The sequence below is a fragment of the Pantherophis guttatus genome, chromosome 1 (genome assembly GCF_059756535.1).
Source record: "Pantherophis guttatus breed Tessera chromosome 1, ASM5975653v1, whole genome shotgun sequence".
Lineage (NCBI taxonomy): Eukaryota > Metazoa > Chordata > Lepidosauria > Squamata > Colubridae > Pantherophis > Pantherophis guttatus.
The window spans coordinates 279,452,506-279,479,292 of record NC_142063.1 but is presented as its reverse complement, the minus strand read 5'-3'; the positions used below and the strand labels follow the sequence as shown (position 1 = coordinate 279,479,292).

The 26,787-nt window shown below is 37.7% G+C and overlaps 1 protein-coding gene across 2 annotated transcripts; it reads left to right on the top strand.

Annotated features, from left to right (window-relative positions):
* GREM2 (gremlin 2, DAN family BMP antagonist) lies at nucleotides 1-26,443 on the top strand. Of its 2 annotated transcripts, none has more exons than XM_034428276.3 (3): nucleotides 1-574; nucleotides 22,576-22,654; nucleotides 23,694-26,443. In XM_034428276.3, the coding sequence occupies exons 2-3, from the start codon at nucleotides 22,620-22,622 to the stop codon at nucleotides 24,199-24,201; spliced, it is 543 nt and encodes a 180-aa protein (XP_034284167.1). In that variant the 5' UTR covers nucleotides 1-574; nucleotides 22,576-22,619; the 3' UTR covers nucleotides 24,202-26,443. The 2 variants fall into 2 exon arrangements, with proteins under 2 accessions (XP_034284167.1, XP_034284168.1); XM_034428277.3 differs by lacking the exon at nucleotides 1-574 and adding an exon at nucleotides 2,401-2,473.
* Nucleotides 26,444-26,787: the final 344 nt, after the last annotated feature.

Here is a 26,787-nt window from a genome sequence, read left to right as displayed (position 1 = left end):
AGGCAAGCCCCGCGGATCCAACGGTACAAGATACTCGAGGGCTGCAGGTGAATTAAAAGCGAACCTTCGGACACGCGTGAAAAAAACCCAGAAAAAGCAGCGCGCGCGCGCGCCTGACCGGAGGGCGGCCGCAGCGTTTGTAAAAAAAACAAAAAAAAAAAAAACCAGGAGGAGAAACAACCTCCTGAGCAGAAAGCAGCGAGCGGGCTGGCGAGCGAGCGGGAGGGACTTGAGGGGAGCGCTTGAGCGGCTCCGAAAGGGGGAGGCGAGTGTGATTTGTTTGGTGACCGGAGCCAATAAGAAAGCGTAGACTTCGGCAATATCCCCATGCGGTGACCGAGAGGAGTCAGAGCAGCCCTTTTTCCACACGGCTCTCCCGCCTTGGCTTGCTGCGAAGCGTGGCACCGCGGCCGTCCTCGGGAAGGAAAACGCGTCCCGGGAGCACTGCACTCGCCGACTTACTCGGGGGTCTCCGAGCCGTTCGGGGTTGGAAAAGGAACCCAGCGAAAAGCTCTTCCTTCGAACCGGAGAGAGAAAAACTAGGGCCGGCGGCCGCCGCCTCCGCAGCTGACAGGTAAAGCCGCGCCGTCCGAAGGAGCTTGGAGGTGGCGGCGGTGCCTTTTTAGAACTAGAAGAGGGGAAGCGTGGAAGCAAGACGCCGGCGGACGCGAGTCCCTTTTTCTTTCTTCGGGGCAGGCATAAGACGCGCTTGGGCATCGGAATTCCCCCCCCCCCCAATAAAAGAAAGGGTCAGAAGCGTGTTTTTTCCCCTTCGCCTTTGGGGAAGATTCGACCCCCTCTTTTTTGGTGGTGGTGGGGGGGGGAGATAGTGTATATTTCATCCCAGCCCTCTTTCTGCTCGTGAGCTGCCCTGCGCCCTTCAGGCTTTCGCGTTTCTCAAATCAAAATCACGGCTTCTATCTAAGATAATGAACTACCAGGCAGACGTGTAAGCCACAGCGTTACATCCTGGTTTGTTTGAAGCAAAGGGGTGGATCGGGCTGCGTTGCGTAGCCGAAGACCATTCTTCTTGAAGGCTAAAGCTTTTATAATACTGTATTTCACTTTGATTCCACACACACGCGCACGCGCACACACACACACACACACACACACACACACACAGAGTACTTTGGGGTAAACCCGGTTTTAGGATTAAATGATTTTTGGATAGGCCTGGTAATTAATCCTAAATCAGGATTAAAAAGAATAACCCCGGGAGTTAAAAAAAAAAAAGTTCTAAGGACTTACACCAGTTTATCATCATAGGCTTTTGAAACACAGAATGTGATTTTAACGATTTGGACCAGGAGTGTTACAGGGATAGAAATTCATCCTTGCTACGGGGAGGAACTTTTCATTTTAAATTGGAAATAAATTTGATAGTTTTTGAATTTGACTTAAAAATTTAGCAAGCTGTCCTACACAGAAACTTGGGGAATGTTTTAATTTGAGGTGCAGGAGTGTGCAAGTAGCTTTCTTTAAGGAAGGTTTTAGGATAAAATGTATAGCTTGACTTTATTTTCAAGAAAGCAATCTTCTTAAAGGAGAAAAGAGGGAGGAGGGAAGGAGAGAAGGATGGGAATGTGGACAAGCACTCACTTTGAAAGCCTCTTGAATACTGTAAGTTGAACCTGGGTTCCAGCCAGTTCCAATCGCTGTAGTAAATGGTTTTTGATGTAAATCTACAGGAATCCAAACAATGCCTTCCGAATCAAATAGCAACAGGTGCATGGTCCACTCACTGGGCCTTAATTAGCACTTTGCATATCAGACCACAGTGGTGCTGCTGCATGCTAATTCACTATGAAATCTAACATCCGTTCAGGTTCTTGACTTCCCACCAGCACAAATACAATGCAGGCACTGTGTTTCTTTGCGGGGTTTATTTTCTTTTTTTTTAACATGTTGAATAAGGTAAGGAAACAAATATTGTTGAAATCATTGTTCTGGTATGTTTTGCTGTGGACTGAAACCAAGCAAATGTAATTTGCTTTAACCTCTGTGGGTATATTTTTCTAGCCTTTCTCCTTTTGTTATCTGTTTATTATAAACTTGAAAGTAGAGACAAAGAAAGTACTTTTGAATGAAGGCTGATAAGGAAATGGCCAACCCAATCCATAGACCTTAAAACTTGTGGGCTGGAAACTGAAATGATTTACACCTGATCCCAAGCATTTTCAGGTGTAGTGAAAGATACTGCAGCTGGGAGCATATATATTTTGCCCCTTTGAGCTTATATTTAGTTTTTTGCTAAAGAGCTGTAAAGCTGGCTCTCTTAGTATGCTTAATTCTTTGACTGTAAGATTTGCTGATTTGTCATATATATATGAATCCTCCAACTCAAGTAGTTGGGAGTCAAATGCTATTAGTTTAAAAACAAAGGCTTTTTTTTTTTAGTAAATAATTCAGAAGATGAATTGCTTTCAACTCAGTGGGACTGTCTTTGGAGTAGAGATGCAAGAGTTCTAATGTAAGTCTTTTGAATACATTGCTTGTTCCCAAAGCTAACTGGGGAACATGGGACACATTTGTTAAAACTACACTTATTAGGTAGAAGACATCACTTAAATGATTTCATCTAGCACTGGACTGATAGGATATTTGTAATGTAACTTTTTGGAAGCTCTTGGATATATTTTAGAAAATGATGTGAGAGTCTCGACTTAAAACTGGAAGTGATTAATGAACCTATGGTTGATGTTTTCAAGAGTCAGCTTTCCTATGGAGAGCTGATTATTCAGGGATGCAGTAGAGGAAGTCTTGTTCAGTGTTAATGCTAAATGTTTAATATAGCAATTATGTTAAGTGTGATAGCTATATCTTCTCAAGATTTTTTAAAATTAGTCTGTCAATGATGTCAGAAATTTGCATCAGCAACAGATTTTTATTTTTTTTAAACTTTTTTTTTTTTAAAAATAGAGACCATAACTTAGAACATTTAGAACAACCAATTTAATAAAACAACAGTAAATAGTTTTGTGATACCATTGAAATTGAATCTGTTTCCTTTGGATGGGAGAGTCCTGCAGAAGACAAGTTTTGTTGAGCAGAGGAAATAACCTGAGAGAAAGGGATGAGTCTTTCCTTTATAAATATCTCCTTTGTGGTTCTTATTTCCTCCACTCAGAATCTGTTCCTTTAGGGATGAAGGATCTTCAAGAAGGGAAAGGAATGGTCCTGACAAGAGAACATAAACTATCCAATGGAGTGTTTTTTTGTGTTCCAACAGATAATTTAGCTATCACTTTATTTAGAAATTGCTAACTCTGCTTTATATAATTGCTGAATTTATTTAGGGAATTATGTAATGAGAAAATATGCAAATCTTGACTGTGTTTGCTTAGATCCCTTTGATGAAGGAATGGGTTCTCTGAGAAGGAAGTGCTTCTCGCTCTTCAATTGTATCAGATTTTTCTGTCTTTTCTTATTATAATATGGAAGTTTTAGCTGCACATCTGATAAACTGCAGTTAACAAGAAAGGTGTGAAGCTCCTTAGTAAGAACAAGCCTCTAGTTTCTTCCTTTTCTGTGTCTTATACATAGGGGCACACACATATGAAACAGACAGTAGTAATAAAAATACTTAAATACACCAGGGAGATTTTCAGTGGCTCCTCATTGCTTTAGTTAGCAGATCTGCAGGAAACTCAAGACAAATCCTGTGAATCTGTCTGCCTTGTGGCTTCAATCATTCAGGATAGCTGTCTTTGCGTCAGCAAAGATACACCTATTGTAGGAAGTCAACAACAATTATAAGTAGTTGGTGCCTACCATCTGTGGATCATTTTATTGGATATCACCATATCCTTTAAGCTTATGAATTGGGGAAGTTATTATATGCATGTATTCAAGTTTAGGTTTTTTTATCCCATCTTTTTATTATATAACTCAAGGCATTGAACATACCTAATACTCCTGCCTCATCCTATTTTCCCTGCAATGACAACCCGGTGAGTTGGGCTGAGAGGTTGACTGGCCCAAAGTTATCCAGCAGCTTTCATGCCTAAGAGAAACCTAGAACTCAGTCTCCTGGTTTCTAGGCCATCATCTTAATCATTCTCCAAATTTACTCTACTAGTTATTATTTTGTAATTCACTGAGTTACCATGAGGTGGAGGGTTGTTATTGTGGCAAAAGAAAATCTCTGTATCCATATTGTTCCCGTTATGCTTCAATTTAAATATTTTTCTAAACCTGCGTATTCTTATTTTTCCTTGTTGGGAAACCATGATTAACTCTTATTAAGTCTTAAACCCTGTAAATTTTTGCCTGGTTATAAGTATAGCGTCTGGAATGGTGTTACAAAAATGCTCTTGATGCCTCTTAAGTTCAATTCCACACATGCTTTTTCAGTTAAATTCTGTGTAGTCTCACAGTCATTGTGCGGTTTTTGGGAAAGAGATGTCAGACCTCTTGAGGCAAATTTATATATTATTTGCAGAGCTTATAGGTCATTTCAATTTGAGCCCAACAAATTGAGTTAATATTTTTTTTAAATCAAAAGTCATATGGAAATGTTACTTTTCCAGAGTAATCTTATGCATATTCTGCACAACCAGCAGTATATCCGAATATCCAGTATAGATAGGACTGTAATGAAAGACTCTCAAGAGCTAAACATTCTTCCTTTTTCTCTTTTGGCCAAACTACAGTAGTAGGTTACCGTAAACAATGACACAATTAAGATGTTAGCCTTATATGATGTGAATATAATTAATAAATATTACTTTAATAGTACTCTAATAATAACCCTAAAATAGGTAATATTTAAATATGAAAAATATAAGATTTAATATATATTTATCATTAATGGGAATGATGCTTCTGATGAGTGACAACAAGGGCATTGATATTTGGTTGGAGAATGAGTTTTAAATCACAATTTACACAAGAGTGTAAATCACTACACTCTTCCAGGTTCAGTCTATTTATATTCAGTATATTCAGGTTCATTATATTCAGTATATTCAGGCTCAGTCAAGCGTGAATCAAACAGCTAGCAGTCTTAGGCAGCCAAATAACTACTCTGTGTTAGCATTGTACACTCCTGACTAATGTAACATTGTAGATAGATGGATAGATAGGTATAGAAAGATAGAATATTCCTGTTGATCCGCAGCCATTTATTGATGCCTTGGGGACTCCTATTGAACCTTGAGAGTTAATATTGATCACTTTGGAGAACCCTGGCCTAAGATAAATTCATCAAAGATTTGAGGTCTTCATCTAGAGAGGTTATTATAGGCAATCTAAATCCAACATTTATAGACCAAGTTTGTTTCTTTTTTTATAATAATATGATGTTTGAAGTTTTGAAGTCTCATTGGAAAATGTTATATTATACAAGACAAATTCTTTCCTGGACGTAGCCATCATTTCTTTCCAAGTAAAATGTATTATTTCAAGGGAGTTCAGGGGTATATTTACTATGAGTTAAAGGGACATTGAAAGTCAAACTAAACTCAAGAGGAAACTGATAAACACACATTGTACTTGTGGGGACATGGACAAGCAATATTAGGAAGTTTACAGTTCATTTTGTAGATTGTTCATGTTGACATTTATAGCCAGCCCTTTACAATTGTGCCAGATTTCACAAAGATTGAAATTTGTAACATCATTTTATTGAGTTCTCTGAAATTATCCTGCTTTTATTGTTGCTTTCCAATATTATTTAATTCTTGGAACTAATGACTGGGGTTAATATTTAAGAAGAAAAAGTGATAAACAATCTCAAAAACAAAAGTAACTATGATATAATTATACCCATACTGAAAATGTATGGAGAACCTTATAGTTCAGTGGCAGTTGTAGAACTGACATCTTGTCTAATTGAAAGAGAATAGTCTGAAAACTTGGGTTTATTGCGGATTACCAAATCATGCAGTGTATCTGTATAAGAGTATTTTTAAAGAACAAAGTTAGAGGTCACATTACTGCTTCTCAGATTTAAAAACATAGCACAGGATGGCACACTGTTTATGTGCCAAGATGAATGGGAGTAATTGAGTAATAGAATAAGTGAAGTTCTTTAGCTTAGAGCAGCTGATTTAATAAGATGTGAGGAATATAGTAGAGTTATCTTGCAATTTGTTCTGATGGTAGGAAGGCAATATATGTAGTAATAACAGGAAGAATAATTAATGATATCAAACTATCAAAAAAAACCACTGGTGTTTTAGCAAAGTTTCTGAGTTTGCTTGAGGAATGAAATTGAATATGTAGGAGATGGTATTATGTTGTTTGGATTTGTTGCTGTGTAGGAAACATTACTTGTTCTTATGGAAAATTAGATTGTTTTTCTATCAAATAGCAATTGGCACATTTAGTTCAATGACTGTAGCTTAAAACAATGAAGAGAGCCAACAAAGAAAATTATAAAGTACACAAAATAAGTCTGGTCAGAAACTCTGGATTCTGTATTCCTCCCATTGGCCATATCAGAGCTTTTTGAAATATTCAGCAACAACTGGAATAAGAAGATCTTGCACCAGTGACATTTAAACCAATGCAATGAGCTATTCATGGGATTTCCTTTGAAGACCACTCAAACACTATAATTGGTCAAAGTGCAGGAGCCTGTATGTTGGGATGTACTGGTTCAGTACATCAGGAACATGTAGCACCAATGTTGTGGGCTCTGCATTGGCTACCAGCGATGTCCGCTGTGCAGTTCAAAGTGCTGGTTTTGCCCTATAAAGTCCTAAATAGCCTAGGCACTCTCAGAAGCATCTTCAAGGAGAATCAACCCATCCTATATAACCATTCAGGAAAGGTTCCTCTTTCTTTTGCACTTCTGTGATATGCGGAGACTAAGGCTAGGAAATGTGGAGTCTTAATCATGGCCCTATGAGATATTTTATGCAATACTTTATAAATAAGATTGCCACCTTCTCTTAATACCATCCCTGAAGATAACAGGGAATATTTGATAACTAAGTTTGTCATCATTTATTTTTTTGCTGTTGTTAGTTGTGAAGTCGTGTCCGACCCATTGCGACCCCATGGACAACATTCCTCCCAGCCTTCCTGTCCTCTACCATCTGCTGGAGTCCATTTAAGCTCACGCCTACTGCTTCAGTGACTGGGTTCTCTGTCCCCTTTTTCTTTTGCCCTTAGTCTTTCCCAGCATTAGGACTCCAATGAGTTCTTCCTTCTCATTAGGTGGCCAAAGTATTTGAGTTTTATCTTCAGGATCTGGCCTTCTAAAGAGCAGTCAGGGTCGATCTCCTCTAGGACTGACTGGTTTGTTCGCCTTGCAGTCCAAGGGACTTGCAGGAGTCTTCTCCAGCACCATAGTTCAAAGGCCTCAATTCTTTGGTGCTCAGCCTTTCTTATGGTCCAAATTTCACAGCCATACATTGCAACTGGGAAAACCATAGCCTTGACTATACACACTTTTGTTGACAGGGTGATGTCTCTGCTTTTCAGAATGCTGTCTAGATTTGCCATAGCTTTCCTCCCCAGGAGCAAGCGTCTTTTAATTTCTTGGCTGCAGTCCCCATCTGCGGTGATCTTGGAGTCCAGGAAAATAAAATCTGTCACTACCTCCATTTCTTCCCCATCTTATTTTTTGCTGTGCTAGTTAATATTTTCTCAGTTAATGCAATTTTTTTAGTTTCTATTTTAATTAGCTTTTTTACTAACAATATTTTTGTCATTTACGTTATAACTATTTTAGTTGTCACTTGTAAACCAGAGAGTTTATTACAGAAATACAATACATCAATTTATCATCAAATGTCTGGAATGCTACAGGTTCCAGGAACTTTTAGGCTAAGTACAAAAATGGCTGTCAATGAAAAAAAAATCCTAGGAAACACTGTGCTATGATTCTTCTCTTTGGGAATGATTCTGCCATCCGTGTGGCTCCTACACTTACGCTTTAAGTAAAGTATTGAAGATCTGGTTCCTCTCCCAGGATTTAGACAGGCTGATTGATTGTGGGCCCTCCTTTTGTCCTTTTGCCTGTTTTGATTTGATTGGACTTGTTTTGAATACTTTGCTCTTCCAGTTTAGTTATATCTATTGTATTTGCTTTCATATATACATTCTAAGTTGTAATATGCCCAGAATCATTTTGGAGCCAGGCGGCTGGTTTAGGAGTCAGGAGAGAAAACCTTGTTTTCCTTCTTTGATTTTTTTTTCTTATCCTATTTCATTTCTTCATATTGTATGTTATTTTTGAAAATGAAACAATCTTTCCTTTCCTGCTGACTTTTATAGAGCTGATTACCCTTGAGTCACATCTTAATACAGCTTCTTAGCTAGCTTTGTGGATGGTAGCACCTGCTGACTTGTTGGATTTAGAAGTTTAGCAGGGTTAGGGCTGATTAATACTTTGACAGAAGACATCCAAGAAATTCTACAACTGTAGACCAGATGGGGAAATAAACAGACAAACCAACAGTATCAAAACACCATTCTGGAAGAAAGCAGTGGCAAACCACAGTCAAATTGTTGCCGAGAACACGACTTGGTTTTGTTGATGCAGTCGTCAGGATCAAGCCTGATTCCAGAATATCTTTGTATTTAAACACAGCCTCCATCTGTGTCATAACAAGAATTGGGGAAGAGTTGCAGTGACTTTTACTAAGTGATGAAATACTGACCTGTATTGTTCACCAAGCAGTTCTTATTTGTACTCTTATTTGTACAGCCTTCACGCTGATTCTTGGTGAGATTTCTTGAATGATTTTCAGAGGTTGCCTTTTTCCTAGGGTTGAGAGAAAATGATTGGCCCAAAGTCACCCAGTTGGCTCTGTGGCTAAAGCAGGACTAGTATTCATGGTCTTCTGGGCTTTAGCCCACTGCCTTTAACTAATACAGGTAGATCACTGTTATGACCATTGTTGGGACCAGAATTTCCATTGCTAGGCAAAGTAGTTGTTAAGTGAGTTACGCGCATCTTTAGGACCTTTTTAAGATGGCTGTTAAGTGAATCACTGCAGTTTTTAAGTGAAACATTGTCAATAAGCAAATCTGGCTTCCCCCTTGCTTGTGAGAAGCTGAAGGTTGAAAATGGTGATCACATGACCCTGGGATCGTGCAACCATCATAAATACATGCCAGTTGCCAAGTGCCTAAAGTTTGATCAAAGGAACGTGGGAATGCTATGACATTGTAAGTGCAAGGACTGAGCATAAGTTGCTTTTTTCAGTGCCATTGCAAATTTGTATAGCTGCTAAATGAATGTTTATGAGTCGAGGATTACCTGTACTCCAAACTGGCACTCAGTCATTGTACTTCACTAATTTAAGAATTGGTTGGTACTTGCAAATGAGACCTTCAGGAAACTCTAGGAGTAGAAAATAGAAAAAAAATTCAAGAAGGCCAAGAAAACAATGCAGTCATATTAAAGCACATTTTAAAAACAAAATAACAACAATACACAGGATCACGGAATGGAACAATTTGCCACAGCCAACTCACTGTGGCCAACTCGCTGCAGGACAACTCGCTGCAGGACAATTTAACAATTCAATTTAATTATTTAAAATATTTTAAAAAATATTTTTTTTGTCATTCACATGTCATTTTGCCCTTCCTTTTGCAGCCTTTCTTTGATGATTCTAGTCCACCATTTTGTTGACATTACTGTAACACTTGTCCCATGGCAAGTTGTCCATGGCGAATTGTCCTGCAGCGAGTTGGCCATGGTAGATTATCCTAGACCCACAGGATCATACCCTGCAATTCCTCCCTTTGTATATATGTTGATAATATGATTCTCAGTTGTATCTTGCTACCTCAGGCTGTGCCAGAAATGCAATCAATTTATTGAAGCAATATCTGGAGATTTTTATAGGCTGGATGTGTGAAACAGGCTAAAATTTAATCACAGCAAGATAGTCTGTGCACAGAAGTTTGCAATAAGCTCTGACATTATCATTCATTGGACAGCAAATCTGTAACATGAGAATTGATTCATGGCTGCCAGAACTGAAGGATCTTCTTTGATGAGAAGTGAAATGTCTTCAAGGAAAAACACAGGAAGTCCAGTTGCCTCTTGAAAAAGCACCTTTGGGACAACCATGACCTGGCTCTTCATTTTTTTTTTTTAATTTGATTTATATGCCGCCCTTCTCCGAAGACTCAGGGAGGCTTACAATGTGTTAAGAAATAGCCTTCATACTTTTGTATATTTATACAAAGTCAGTTTATTGCCCTCATAATCTAGGTCCTCATTTTACCTACCTTAAAAAGGATGGAAGGCTGAGTAAACCTTGAGCCTGGTGAGCTTTGAACTTGCAGTAATTGCAGGCAGCAGATGTAAGTGGATGTTAATAACAGTGCTTTAGTCTGCTGAGCCACCAGAGCTCCATTTAGTATTGACCCCATTCTCATGAAGTTCAGGAGGCCCAGACTTGCAAGTACTGTTTTAAAAAGCTGTGTCTGTTATAAAACAACTTTCTGTTAGAAGTAACATTGTCCCCATATAGTCCCCCTCTAAAAACTGGGGGATTGGGGTGGGGCAGCCTATTGCTCTTGGGATGTTACATGTGACCATTGTATGTGAAGAAGATTAAATGAGAAAAGTCTACATTAGGGATGGAAGAAAGAAAGAAAAACCAAAAGAAAGCTGCTTCTCTGGAAGCAGATTGTTAGCATCTAGCATTTGAATGTCAAACAGTTGGGGACATACAACTGAGAGCTAACCCTCTTTCCCAACCACCCATAGTCAAATTATGATGCTCAGCTCTCTCCTCCCTGCCCGCTTCTTGATTGCTGCATGTAATATGAAATTTCAGAAAACAGTAGATGTGGCCCTACACTATCTCTTTCCTATGATCCTAATATATAAAATGTCAGAAATACTAGTGGCGTTTGTAGTGCTCTCTGAGTTTGATCATTTGTGTGCAGATGTTTTATTACCCAACTAGATAATATTGGTGTGGTCTTTCCTGAGTGCACTGAAGTTACCATTGGGTAATGAAACATCTGTAAGCAAACAACCAAGCTCAGAGAGCATCAAAAATTTCAATTTTGAGTTATACATATTTTCTTCCATTGGAGAAATACCTGTTTAAAACCTTTTGACTATATAATTCCCTTCTCACCCTTATGGGGTAGTATGTGTCTTTCTCAGTCTTGGGTCCTTTACCAGAGGCTTGGGCGTTTGAAGGTTCTGCACAGAATTTTGGAATTGCCCTCTTCTGGACAGATATTTTTCTGAGATCTGTTGGAACCATTTCCCAATTTAGAAATCACAGCCCTGAATTCTCTTACCACCATTGGGATCCCTTTGTGTTCTGCCCCAGCTACGGACAGCACACACAAAGTCCGTTCAAACCTTAGTTTACTGAATAAACCAATCTTTTACAACAACGGCTGTTGCTGGGAGAAAGTGGCAAGAAGGTGACAAGCAACAGGGGGAAAGTATTTATTGCATTTGCAAAGGTATCTTTGGGAGAATCCCTATAATCGAAACACTATTAGAGGGATTCGTTTTTTATTCTGAATCAGTACAGTAGGGGTTTTATTTTGTTGGGGAGCAATGAATCTTGGTGACATTCTTTTTATGTCCTCTGCAGGAAAGAGAACTGGAAAAACTGAAGACATAGTTGCATGGCTTGTTTGGTGTAAGCTGTAGCATAGGCAGTAGTGAAATTTATTTCTCACATTGTTATAAAAGCTGCTAGAAATAACTTTTATTTGTTAGTTTGTTTGTCTCACCCTTATTGTTTTACAAATAACTCAAGGCAGCTAACATATCCAACCTATTTTCCTCCTCCCCCCCTCCCGCCCCACAACCTGTGAGATGGGTTGGGCTGAAAGAGAGTGACTCTCTCAAAGTCACCCAGAGCCTGACTTTCATAACTAATGTGGGACTTGAACTCATGGCCTCCTGCTTTCTAGTCTGGTGTCTTAACCACTAGACCAAACTAGTTCTCAATTACAACAACTGTTCCTCCCAAATATGATATTATGTGGAAAAAAAAGACTAACATATTTTGATAGAAAAATGAGAGGAGTAATTGAAGGTTTATAGTATAATCTTATACATGCCAAATCAGAACTAAGTCATTTCACCTCAATGTTCAATGGAATTTACCCCCAATTAAATAATATAAGATGAGAAATAAAAGAATTCAGAGTTTGGCTAGGAGTGAAAGTAATTTTTCCCTAAATTATTAGGTAGTCCAGCCTTAACAGAAACTAATAGCAAATAATTCTAGTAATAATCACCCAGGCCCTCCTTTTCGGTAGAGGTCACCTTTTCCTATCAACTCATCTGACTGACTTTAAAATGTGTCTGTAAGCTGAAGCCAGAGTTCACATATATTTACCCAAATCTCTCTCGTATATATTTACAAAACCTCCTTACAGAGATAACTTAATCAAGAAAATATCAGTGTTTTAATAAGACACATTTAGGACATTCCTTCTGGATTCCTTTAGGCTTATTCTCTTAAGAGCAAACATACCCAGTGCCCAAGCAAGACACATTTTCAGCTCTCTGTTGGGAATGGGTGAAATACTGGACACAGCCTAGAGTGAAATGAACCCTGTTTGAACTGTTCACAATCTCAACACAAACTGTACATAATTTAGGGGTTCTTTTAATTTGCTCTTATCTCTGGACTCTCACTACTGTCTAGGTAGGAGTGTGTTTTGACTACAATGGCTACTCACAAATATAAAGAAAGCTATCCAAGATGTTTTCCAGCAGCTATCCATTCTATTTTGGCTACGTTCTTTTTCTTCTCTTCTCTTTGAATGTGTTTTGTACTTTCCAAACTGATTGATAATTTCATGATTACCAAGGTTTGGAAGAGGAAAAACATGCTTTCAGAGGTTGCCAGGCAGACTTGCTTTGTAAAAACAAGTTTAAAAATGTAATTTTTTTTTGATACAGGAGTTATTCAACAGGCCAATGCACCAGAAAACAATCCCTTCCACCGTTTTCTATTCCTGCCGTTATCATTTCGTGAACCTTCACATTCTCTTCTGTTCTCCTGCTCATTTATTTGAAGCAAATGCTAATTTTGCTATAAATTTGGGAAGGAAATGAAGTTATTTCCCATTTTAAGAACTCTCAAGGGAGAGGAGCTTGTGCTCCATCCAGGATCCATTATACTCAAATGCCTGTTTTTTAATTCTAGTCTGTAGCCCTTCTAGAACTGGAGCTACAAAAGCACTGTGGATGGTCACCCTGTCTTTTTTGTAAGAAAACAATCATTGCCAAGGGACTTTGATTTTTTTTTTTATTTGATTTATATGCCACCCTTCTCCGGAGACTCAGGGCGGCTTACAATGCGCTCAGCAATAGCCTTCATCCTTTTGTATATTTATACAAAGTCAGCTTATTGCCCCCACAAACTGGGTCCTCAATTTACCTACCTTAGAAAGGATGGAAGGCTGAGTCAACCTTGAGCCATGGCGAGATTCGAACCTGCAGTAATTGCAGGCAGCTAGTCTTAATAACCAGCTTAATAACAGGGTGCCTTAGACCACTGTACTACCAAGGCTCGAATTTGGCGCATTCTGTAATTTAAAGCAGAATGTACTTAATTAATTTGCCAAGAAGGGGGTTAATTATTGTATATCAACCCTGCAGAATACTCCAGCATTTATTATTCCATCTTCTCTTGTGCAGGTTTAAAAAAAACAAATAGAGTTTCCTCCTGAAATTGATCGGAGGAGTGATTAATTTATTACAGAGTGTAGGGGTTCTGGAGTATCGATGTTACATAAAGTAAGGTTACAAGTTTCTTGGGTGGGTCCTCTTCTTTACTCTTGGAGAGCAGGCCTTGCTGGTGAGGCAATTTGTCATATGCCCAGATTTTAGAGTTTTCTTATGTGTCATTTAAAAAAGCCTCTTACTCTGAGAATACCCAAAAGAGCTGCAGAATTCTTTGAAGAGGTGCTTTGCTCTGATGAAGATTCAAATGAAGCACCCACTCAAAGGTCGCTCTGAGATGCAATGGCGCCCCATGGCTTCTAAGAACAAAGTGAAGCAGCCATGTGGCTCTGCTTGTCTGTGCTTCACAGCCCCTCCAATATCTGCTGGCACTTGCTAAAGCTGGAGGAGGCTGTTCTACAGGCACAGCCCCTACTCAGAAAACTCCTTCAGCTCTGTTGTGTGTGTAGCCTGACTGGCTGATTGGGAGTCACCTCTCTGCCTCCTTCTGAAATGAAAGCCACAGGCACATATTGGTGGAGATGGCTGCAAGTAGACTCTTCACAGCCTTTTAGCTGTGTCAAGCCTGATACTGATAGAAGGCTTGTGAGGAGAGGGCTTGTAATGTTCCCAATAGTGCGGAAGCTTGAAAGATTGAGTGCTTTGTTGTGGTAAATGCATTCCCTCTTTGCTTTGATGAAGAGGTTTATATCATTTCAATGGCACAGTACTCTTCTTCAAAGTGAATCTAACTCACCGTGTACAGGTAATCCTTGTTTAGTGACTGCCTTGTACAGTCTTATAGAAAATTTCCAGAGCTATATGAAGGTGCACTTAGATTCACCTATGATAATTCTCATTAGTAAGCTCCCATTGTCCTCCCAGTTTAAATAAAAAGAGAAATCAAATAGTTTTACTTATTTTTTTTTATTTGATTTTTAGTGCACTCTTGAACTGTTCACAAAAATCAGTCCCTTTGTTATACTTTTGACTCACACACTCTTTCGTTTTAACCAAGATCTAATAATAGATCTATAGCTCATAATAGATTAGCTGTAATTACTGCCCAGTGGTACCATTACTAAATTCTTCATTTGTACAGGGGGTTGCATTGCACCAAGGAAGATTAGGGTCAGCTCTGCATTGCTTCAACAATTCGCCTGGTACGGCATTTGCTAAGATGAATGGGGGAAAAAAAGAAAACAAAAACTTGCAGGCATTGCAGTGAAAGGGCAAAGCAGTAATCAATACACAGACTTTTGTTACATGAGATCAGAAGGAAGGGTTTAGCATTCAAGCTAATGTGGTTTTATTTGAGTCTTATTCTGATAAATACCTCTTTTTATGCTTAAATTAAACATGGATATTTAAAAAAAAAACATGCCTGACTCAAAGAGGACTTTTGAATGAATCAGTACCCTTTAGCTAACTAGCTATGTTCTCATCCTGTTGTTGTCTCTTCTCAGAATATCGTAACATGCCAGGAAATTTTCAATTAAACATTCTCTTGTATCCAAATTAGGAAAATGTGGTTAAGAGTTTCAGAGTGAGATGGGATATTAGACCATGTTTTGAAATTGGTTTCAGATTTTGTCATTTTTCCAACTATTAGGAAAGTACGATGAATGGAAAACTTTGAGGTTTATAGTAATGGCAATGAATGGAGTGGGGAAGAGACCGAACGCCATGCTACAAAGTTTGTAGGAGCCCGTTAAGTCAAGGTGCTAATATTTTAATTGATTTTGTTTACTACATTCATAAATTTAAATGGGTGCTTTTGTGTGGAATATTAAACATAGTTAATGTTTGAGATTGGATAGAAATACAGTACAGTAGAAATTTTTCATTTTTAAATGTGCATTCCTGTATGTTGGGTGATTCCTAAAAATATGCTGATACATGAAATAAAGCCTACTCACCCACCCCCATACTTTCCCAGTTATCACTCAGAATTCTCTGATGAGGAAATTCTTTCCCTTCCATTCTTAAGTGCTTCAGGTTTTTTTTAAACAAAACATCATAAAACAAAAACAGGATAATAAACAATAGAAAAATAGGATAGGTGGAAAAACCTCCAGGATTTTGTCCCCTTGAGCAGGAACAAGAACTAAAATACTGACCTTAGTTTGGCAAGAAGTAAAGTCAGCGCGCGAACCATGCATCCATATTTTACTGTTAAACAGAGTATAGGAAATCAGAATGAAAATAACAAAAACAAATGTACGTGTTACTTCTCTCTAGCACTATTTCTCTGGCAGAAGATAGATCTATAGATAGATCTGAGGTATACGGGAAGTCTTTAGAAGTATAATATCAAATCATGTTAATGTTAAGTTCTTCTCTGGATTGTTGTCATCTAGAAGTTCAGTGTCATAATCACCATTCTCCAGATGTCTGTTTAGCTTCATCTGATTGTTAAAACTTCGTGCTGATACACAAGCAAAGCTGTCTTCTGTTGGGCAATGTTTTTTTTTTAAAAAATCAGCCTGTATTTGAATGAAATCTTCCCCTTTTCTACTTGAAGTACTCATAAAGCATATTAAACAATCACTCTTCTTTCATCATAGCAAATCTAAACGGCTTCATTTGCTTCTGAAAGAGTAGATCTCTCTGAATGTGAGTGCTCTTTCGTTTAATAAAGGATAAGCTGAGCAAACCAGTTCTCTTCTTAGCAAAATAAATTGCTTACTCTGAAGAGCTGCAGCCAACAGACTGTCTGGTGGCTAAGTTAAAAATTCTTAATATTTAATCAGGAATGTTCTTGTGCCCCTTCCCTGCTTTTCCTTAAAGAATTAATCTATCTCTGTAGTATTTAAAGTTGTGTAAGTTGAAAAGAAGGACAAGGGAGGATGCAAGAGGGCACAGTGCTGCATTTTCGACAGATGAAATGTTACTTTAGGATAGAGGTGAAAAAATCTAGAAAATTTAGAGAACATCAAAAACCAACTATCTGACAATAGAACGTGTACGTGGAGAGGAAGGCTCAGGATGGGTGGTTAGAGAAGGAATAGGATATATGTTTTCTCATTGGTTTATCTTTTCTGCTTATGTATCTACCGGAGAAGATGCATGCTATATGATTCTTTAACTTCCTAAACCATTGTAAGGAAAGGTATGGTGTATCTGAAGACATTTTCTAAATAAATATTTCCCAAACTTTTCCCCTTTGGATGTGTTGGGCTATCATTCCTGTTGGCCACAGGGGACATTGAGGAGACACCCAGGAGATCTGGAAAGCTATCCCAAACCCATTTAATCCAGTGTAATAAACATGTGTAATCAGAAATAGCTTGCTGTTTCTTTCCTAGACATTTTCTATTTCTCTCCTACAAAACTGGAGAAAAGTGCTCATTTTAGTATAACATTTTATTGCTGCTTACTTGGCCAATTTTTTCAAATGTGCCAATAAAAACTTTATAGTACTCTGTATCACTACATATTGTCTTCCCCTCCCTCCTGAAATCGTAGTTTCTATGGAAACTAAGATTCAGTGCTGTGTCTGCATCTGTGGCAATTAGAGATCTGCTGCATACAGCTCTGGCTATAGGAGGCTAGAAGGAGTGTGACATGCATCCATTGGTCAGCCTGCCAGTCAGCCTGCCAGCCTGCCAGTCATCAACCACAGTTGTAGCACTCATCTTCCAAATTACTATTTTGATGGCCCTTTCTGAAAGCTCTGCTTGTACTGTAACTAAGATTCAAAACATTACAGGAATGTTCACCCAAGCCATTTTTACTTCATACCTCTCTGGTCTGGTTTCTCCCTTTTGGGGAAAGAGTGCTGTAACACATGCCTCCTTGCACAAGAAAAAAAAAAATAAAGGCTTTGGGTTTAAGAGCTATAAGACAGTATAGATGAGTTTCAAATTACAGACTGAGACCTCATATTATATTGAACCCTAATATAATTTGTTTGATTTTTGTTTTAGTGTGTGGTATGAAGCCAGATATTATGACTTTATAAATTTATGGTTCAGTGAATTCTGTTAAATTTCTCTAGCTAAATAAACAATGGTTTATTATGCAATGTGTGAATTCAGTTAAAATGATCTTATGCCTCTAGGTAGGTCAGAGGATGTTTAAATTAATACATTGTCTTAACAGAGAGAACAGAAGCTCAGCACTAATGGAATAGTTGACTCGGATTTACTGGATATAATTCAGCTTCCTCCAACAGTTATGCTGGGATTATGGAGCCCAGAATTCCCAAGCAGCATGGGCACTGTTGAGAAAGGCTGGCAGGGGAAGGCTGTTTAAAATCAAAACCATGATTGAAACAGAAACAGATAATCTTAGCCATTATCATAAGGTTGAGCCAGGATAATGCATAATCAGCAGAAGGCATTCCCAGCAGAAGGCATCTCCCTGCCCCTCATCCAGTGGTGACATCCAATTTTTTTTACTACCGGTTCTGTGGGTGTGGTTTGGTGTGGTATGGCTTGGTGGGCGTGGCTTGGGTGTGGCAGGGGAAGGATATTGCAAAATCTCTATTCCCACCCTATTCTGGGGCCAGCCAGAGGTGGTATTTGCCGGTTCTCTGAACTGCTCAAAATTTCCACTACCAGTTCTCCAGAACCTATCAGAACCTGCTGAATTTCACCCCTGCCCTCACTCCCCACAAATTGTGGAGTAAATAAAGAGTGGGTGCATTTTCTATTTTGGCCTTTCGAAGCTGATACTCTCAGAATTTGTTGGAACTACATCATCCATAATTCCTAGTCATTTGAATTGATGGCTGTGGGAATTGTAGTCTTAACAGGTTTGGAAAGGTTGACTTATGCAACAGAACTCTGGCAGTTTTCAGCATATTACAGAATACATAACTTAGGCATTACATAAATATTAAGGCGACATTCTTCAGCAACATTTTAAGTATTATAGAATCCATGTCATACTATGGCCAATAGATTTTTTTTTTTTATTTTAGCAAGTAAGGACATGATGGGACTATTGTGCTGTGTGGAGCTAGAAAACTAAAATTGTAATTGTTTAATCTTCAATTCACCACATTTAAAATGTTATTATGTTGGCTGAACATTGTGTATGAAGCGGCTGTTTTAAAGCCTTACAGTTCAGGCAAAGCAGTATTGGAAGATTTGACCTGTAACTTGGACAGCTGCCAATACTGAGATTTAAAGGAAAGCTTGAGGTATTCTTGAAGTGTAATACTGTGTTTTGAATAATAGCAGGGTAAAGAGATGTTTGTCAGCCTTGCCTAGTAATTGTAATGCTTTAGGAAGCAGTGCTGCCAATACAGTCTGCCAGGTACATATAACTCTTCTAATATTTGAACAGTGATTTTCAGGAGTTGGTGATTATCCCCACGTTGTCTAGTCATTAGGGTTGGTGTGGGAGCAAGTACTGCTTCTCAAGCTGGATCCAAGTTCATTGATCTCACCCATGTCAGCTCCTTTCTAAAAGGCTGATGTTCATCAATTCTGAAATTGAGACTTTAGTATAGTATCCTGAGATTTGGCAAAAGTTAGAATAAGCAAGAATCTCAAATTTTAATATTAAAATTTCCAAGACTGTCTTACTTTTTAGTTTGAATGATGAATCACTGGGTTTGATAGATGTTACTGGTGCATCTTCCTGATTATTACTTATACTTTACTTTGTTCTTTGTTCACCTTCCAGACTAATGTAAATCAAAGTCTAAAAGATCCCCAACTCTTCATAAAATTCTAACCTCCAATACTACAAAATCAAAACAGAATTAAGCTAAGCTTGCCTTCCGAAGTTGCGGGTGCTGTGGGTGTTTTAAGAAGAGACAGGTCAGCCACTTGTCTGAAATGGTATAGGGCAGGGGTGTCACACTCACATCACCGCAGCGTCACATGGCGTATCAGGATTTCCCCCCCCCTTTGCTAAACCAGGCGTGGGCGTGGCCAGCGTGTGATGCATCCGGCCCGCGGGGTGGGAGTTTGACAGCCCTGGTATAGGGTCTCCTGGATCACCAAGGTCTTCCAACTCTGTTAGTCTGCATTCTGTATAATCTGAATATTGAATCACAGTAGTTTCTATTAAATTTTTTATAAGAGTGCTTGCTGTTTATGCAGAATCTTCTAAGATTGTTTTTTGGCAAACAGGTAACAGAGAGGAATCTTTGCCAAAAACACATACAAAGACAATTCCTATTGTTTTCCTTTTGACTATTACATATTGCATTTCCATGAGATACTTCCATGGGCTCTGCTTTCTAATTTCTAATTCCTCAGTGTGCCAACTTTCCTCTGTTGTAGGCTACTATAAATTTAAGATCCCCCCCCGCCATTTAATGCCAATTGTGAGAATGTGGAATTTCTGCACAATCTCTGCTGCTTCCAGTTGTTGATCATTAGTGTAAGGAAAGCAATGATTGTAGCATGACCGGACGCAAAGACTTATCCGATATGTGTACCGATTGTAGCTAGCAGCAGCCAGATGCCTGTGGAAAACGTGCAGGTACAATGTGAACATAGCAGAAATCTCCCATTTATGTTCTCCAGCAACAGATAATCACAGCCCTACTGCTTCTGATACTGAAGGTAATCTGGAGTCATCACGACTGGTAGCCAGTGATAATCTAATCCTCCTAATCCTTTTAAAGCTATCCAAGTGGGAGGCATCACTACATTTTTGTCTTAGCAAATTGACTTCCTTTTATCTATTAGGAGTTTTTCATAATTAAACTTCATTGGGTGAGCCTGGGCCCTAGTTCTTTGAGGGAAAGACAAATAGAAGCTTTCCCCACACTCTGCATAATTTTGTACACTTCTATCACATTAATTTTATTTTTAAGAGGGTTACAATATTGGTGGTTTTAAAAATATTTCTTCCTAAGTATTCTTCCCTATTTTTTCCTTTAAAAAAAAAACAGAGTAGCATATTGCACTGATTTCTTCATTGTTTTCTCATTCACAAGATACCTTTTCTAATCAGATAGTTTTAGAGCAGTCATTACTTTCACCTTAGAGCTCAAGAATTCTCAAATAATAAAGTCTTAAAACTGCATTGGTAACCTTTACCTTGGCAACCTCTACACATGAGATGACAATAAAAATGTCACCTCATGCATAGATACCTTGTAATCCAACAATCCAAATGCATCTGAACTTGGTGTTAAAAATAATTGTTTTATTTTTTATTTTCCTTGCTATGAATCATAAGTTTGTTAAAATGCATTTGGATATCTTGTGTGCAAAGATGTTTGTTCTTTCAATTTCTGATGGAATAATATTTTCATAAAGATTGTATTGATTGATTGATTATATTGATTCTGTTTTCAAACTATATTGGCAAATTCTTGTCCTTGATGGTACTTTCCTGATTTGCAATACTCTTTCATTATACCTAGAATTTCTAATATTTTTCTTCCAAAAGTTCTAAGGGGATTTGATCCTCTTGATTTCACCATTAAAACTTATAATATATTCATATATTTCACATATATTTTGTTATTGCATTTATTTTAAACATTTATATAGCTGCCCATCTTTCAACCCACTATGGGTGTCTCTGAATCATTTTATTTTGAAGTCAACCTAAGATAAATCACTAACTTACTTTTGAGATCCGGCACTGTTGTCCACAGTGGCTTGGGGACACTGAGTAATATTCACCAATAGGGATTGGTGAAAGTACCAGTACAAACAAAAGACACTCTGCCAACAGGGTATGGATGGGAAGCGAGTCCTCATACCAAATAGTCTATTGAATAGGCACATCTCTCTGACCATTTTAAAGTCCAGCAAAAATGGGGTGGTCCAGACATGTGGGGGCAAAATATTTCATAGTTCAACCAGTATTGAGAAGGCTTGATGGGACTCTCATCAAGCTTTCTCTCTCCAGTCTGATCATATGGATAGTTTTAGTTTGGAAAAGGCAGTCATAAAGACAATTTGATCCTGAGCCATGTAGAATTTTAAAAGATAGAGCCAGCATCTTGAATTTGGGGATCAATATAGATTCCAGAGGAGTGCAGTGTAGTTCAGTTACCAAAGAAAATGCATTATGTGTGGGAACTTTAGAATAACTATCCAGGTTGTCTCATGCACCACACCAGCTGAAGCTTCCTAATGGTCTTCAAGGGAAATCCTAAATTGACTGAAGTGCAGTAGTCCAGCTTTTTGTTTGGCAAAACTCTTAACAAAGATACCTATGAGAAATAGACAAAAAGCAGAATTCTTGTGAACTTTTAAAATCTGATATAGAATGAGGAAAATGCTTTTGTTAAATACTTCATTAAAATGCATTTGCACCATTTGCATTTCTTGTGTGCAAAGATGTTTAATTAATACTTTTTTTAAAAAAATTCTGCTCTGTCGCTAGAAAGAAAAAGGAGGGAAGGATTATTTCATTACAATAATCTGTACAATTGCATTAGGTTTTTGGATTCATATGAATAAATAGGAAAACCCAATATCCAAACCAATGATGTCTATCTGTTTTCCAATCACTTGAATTTAGAACAATTAAATTAGCTTTGATTCAAATGAAGTTCTGACTCATTGTTTGTATATTTTTCGGTCTGGCAACAAGGAAGGAAAGGAATAATACTAGATTCAGTTGCATCTCCAGAGAAGGCTGTGATTAGCTGATTGGAAAGGAATTTGGCCTCTGCATATCCAGTTGAGATCCAATGGTTTTGGCCACAATAGCTGAGTGTTAGGCAAATAGAGTGCTATGATTCCTCTGAAGCCTGGCTGGAGTCTTTTGATGGAGATAATCATTTTACATTTTGGCTGTGATCCTGAGCACACTTATTTACAAGAGAAGCTCATCGACTTCTGCTGGATTTTGATTCTACAACAGCTAGAAATAAACATCTTTTTCAAGATTTTAGATCACTGAAGAAGCATAATTAGGATAAGTCAAACTTAATGTATAAATAGTTTAAATTATGCAAAAAATTGTGTTGGTAAAATAGCTGTGCTCACTATCTTTTTTAATGATTATTTTCTTTGCAGGATACTAAGACAATAGTCCATTCTACTTCCAGAAGGTCAAGTGAATGGCTCAAGATTTTGGCATCAATTTTCTGCTTAGGTAAGTAGCTTCAAAACGTTCACATCCTAAGTTAAACTCACATTCTCTTCTGTGAATCAACTCCATATGCAAAATACCTCCCTTCCCAAATATACAATAACCTAAGGCAGGTTTGTGCTTGTGCTCCTAAATTCTGTAATTATGCAAATCAGTGAGCAGTCTCAGTTTTATGCCGGAGAATCATTTTCTTCCAGTCTCTCTGCATAGTACATGGCCAAAAGGAAAGCCCGAGGGCAGATACTTGTCCGATTCCATCTCAGGTGACTCTAACACAGAGTCTACTTGAAGCATCTGGAAATATTTGTTATATAAGCATCATTCTTATTGTATTTGGCCTTATGCTTGGGAAGAATGGTGTGGACCGATTCCATTATATTGAGCCCTGGTAACTTAACTCTGTTCATTTCACTTCTTTTACTATATTCATATTATATATTCATGATTATATATTTATAATCACATTATAATTAGCTCTGTCTAACCCCTCTGTTTGAAAAGGGTGGAGCCTTGCTGATTACAATCTCTTATAGGACAACTATACAGTATAATGGTGTGATATTTTAGGAGAACATTTGTCACAAGTTGGTTTAATTGCAAAGTAATTTTTCTGCTAGGTATATGATGTATATTCTAATTATGAATGTGCAATTGATATTTTCAAAAGTTTAATTCCAGAACTGAAGTGAACTATTAAGGGTTATTCTGTGGTAAGGTAGGAGATCAATAAATTTAATAAAATAAAAATAAATTTTGGATTGAAGTAATCTATCTAAAACAGATTCTGAGCCCCCCAAAAGATGCATTAGTGATGCTGTTAACGAAGTCAAGTCAGTTTTTTTCTTTAAAAAAAAAAAGTCCTAAAGGTATACTATTCTGCTCTTCCATTTTCAATTGCTTATTTATTTCAGAGTTATTTCCTAAAAATCCTTTGTGGGTGCAGAATAAGACCCGCAGAATTAAAATGCTTAGAATGATACATGATGTCTTGACTGTTTTCTAGAGGGATAACATCTATCCTTGTTTTGGTATCTTATTGCAGGATGATCTGGAAACTTGCTTTATCATTGTTTCTCATGTCCACTCTGGTTCAAGTGATAGAACCCAGGAAGAATCGTCCTGCGGGAGCCATCCCTTCCCCTTACAAAGGCAGCAGAAGTAATAACTCTGACCGAAGGCCACATCTGAACAAAGAAGTGCTGGCCTCCAGCCAGGAGGCTTTGGTGGTTACAGAGAGGAAATATCTGAAAAGTGATTGGTGCAAAACCCAGCCCTTACGGCAGACTGTCAGTGAGGAGGGCTGCCTTAGCCGCACAATTATAAACCGCTTTTGCTATGGCCAGTGCAATTCCTTCTATATCCCCCGGCATGTAAAAAAAGAGGAGGAATCTTTCCAGTCGTGTGCCTTTTGCAAGCCTCAGAAGGTCACCTCCTTCACAGTGGAGCTAGAGTGCCCTGAACTGGACCCACCTTTTCGACTTAAGAAGATCCAGAAAGTCAAGCAATGCCGATGTATGTCGGTAAGCCTGAGCAGTACAAGCAAACAATAAAAGTGAGAGTTGGCAGCTGACTCTGCCTTAAACCCTTTCTTCAGACACGAAACTGGTTGACTGTTTTTTCCTTGACTCATTTTGGAAACATTTCTACAGCAGTGTCCTTTGCTTTGTTTGCCTACTGGAAATAAAAGCTGCTATCACCTGATCAAAACATGCCATCCTTATTACCCAAACAGCTCTTTGACCACTGGGCTTGCCACTAAGTGAGAAGTCATTGTCTGATGTGAAAGTGAACATTTTGGGGGCCAGTGATATAAATTCAGCAATTAACTCTTCCTTCCACTGTGTGGAAATTGTTTTGGCTTTCACTTCACGCTTTTGGATGAATAATGGCTGGATGAAGTATTTGTCATTTTCCTATCTCATTCTCGGTTAACATTTTGGTTTATTTCTGACTACTTAATCCTGTCTTCCGTGGGATGGATATAGTTAGGAACAGCAAAGGGAAGCAGTGATCTGTCTTGATTGATAAGACTTGTGTGCCTTTTAAACAGCCTTATCTTCCATGGATATATCAGCTTGCACTTTCCAATGAAAAGGCTGAAGTGGATTTATCCCTATTTTCAACTAAATTGTCTCAAGTACAGAGTACTACAGCAATGTCTCATTTGTCATGTTACCGCAAATAATTGTTAAACTTTTTAATGTAGACATAAGCATGTATAATTTGTGAGATGACTCAATATTTGAAGGGTTGAGATAAATCTTAAATATGAGAGCAGATTATCCCTCACAGCCCACAGGATTTTGCTAGTGTTAATTTTCCTTCCCTAGACTCACTTTTGTGAATTTATCTCCATCTATTTTGAGTGACTACATTTGTGAAAGCAATATTGTGTTTGATCTATAGCAATACCATAGCACAAAGCAAGCAACATAGTGTATTTTTTTCTTTAAATTAACTGTGTTTCCTTTATACAAAATTGCATCTACGTAGGATAAAATTTAATGTATGAAAACGTGATAAACCCAATTAATACAAGGCTGCATGTTAGGGTTTTGCATGTCCAGAAGTTACCATTGAGATTCCTTTGAAAATTTATGGGTAACTCTGATGGTGACCCCATTGCATGGCTTGAAGTTTGTATTTGTGATAAGTATAGCCAAAGTATTCAAATGTCCAAATATGTTTTTTGCTACTAGTTTCCTCCTGAGGTGATCAGAAAGGGTTGAACAAAGTTGCAAATTGATGCCACCTCAAGGGTTCAAAGGCATAGTTCTCTTTTTATGCTAGACAGGTTACTTTGAGAGGTTTTGAGTGAGTGATCTCCATTAGGCTTGTCAATTATTGGCAATTGGCACAGGAAGAAGAGATTGGGTAGGTATGTGGGCCTTAGAATTCAATCCCTTGATGTTACATAAGAACAATATCATGCTTAGAAAAGTACAGTAAAGAAGAATGGGGCTTGCTTTGGTGGTTTAATGATCATAACTTATGATTTCTATCAAAGATATTAGGGAAGAACTAGTTAGGATAGCTGTATTTTCATGTACAAGCTTGCTGCCCAAGAACACTGCTTCTTGGAGAAAAAGAACATTTGGTTCTTATTGTTAGGACTTGGTAAAAAATTGTTCAAACAATAATGTAGGATGATTATTTAGAGGGAGCTCTTTACCAGCCTGTTACAAACAAACCAGATCTGTTATGATAGGGGAATGCTTTTCGGGTTGTTTTATAAGAGTTGAGTTATATGTTAATGTTGTAATAGTTCATACTATTTAAATTTTGTTTTATAAATGAAAATGAAGTGGAATAAATATTATAAATATAACAATTATTTTTAGGCGTATTATTGTTAAATTATAGAAAAAAGCTACTCTAGAGATAATATGGAATTCATGTATATTTGTTTCATGTATATATTCCTAGAGCTTAAGTTTAACCTTTGTTAGGGAGTTTTCTTCATCCACTTAATTTAAATATGAAATAATTAAAATATAGAGCCATTATAGAATATTTCAGTTAAAAGCAGCATACGTGTAGCTGAAAATAACCAGTGAAAACTATCACTCTGATATTGTATGTATGGAAACTGTGAATGTAATAGACACACATTAATTTCCAATTTTCTGTTATATCACAGACAGAGAACTTTTAATTCTCCAGTTTTACTGCATGTCATCAACCCCAAGGATATGGCTGTATATCAGAAATTAAAGGTCCCATGTCAATGCAATGTATGTTATGTATAATATATATAAAACCTCAATTCTTAAATAAACTGGGTTTATTGATTGTTTTGGAATGGATGAAAATAAATTTAAGGGCATCATGATTGTTCTACTCCAAAGTAATAGTTGTAAGTACACAAACTTCAACATAACATTAACATAACACCTAGTTAACATTACTGTACTCTTGATAAGCAGTTGGAGCTGTTGTCATATGAAAATATTTTAATGGAAATAAATGAAGGAAAGCTTTCATTACAACTGTACTAAAATTAGGCTACTGAATTTTCTTTCTAACAACTATGTTCCTCATTGCAACTTTCTATATTCTTTTTAGTGAAAGGTGTAGGGCTAGGTATCAAAGCAGTATTAACCTAAACATGACATGGAACAATAAATAAGTAATCA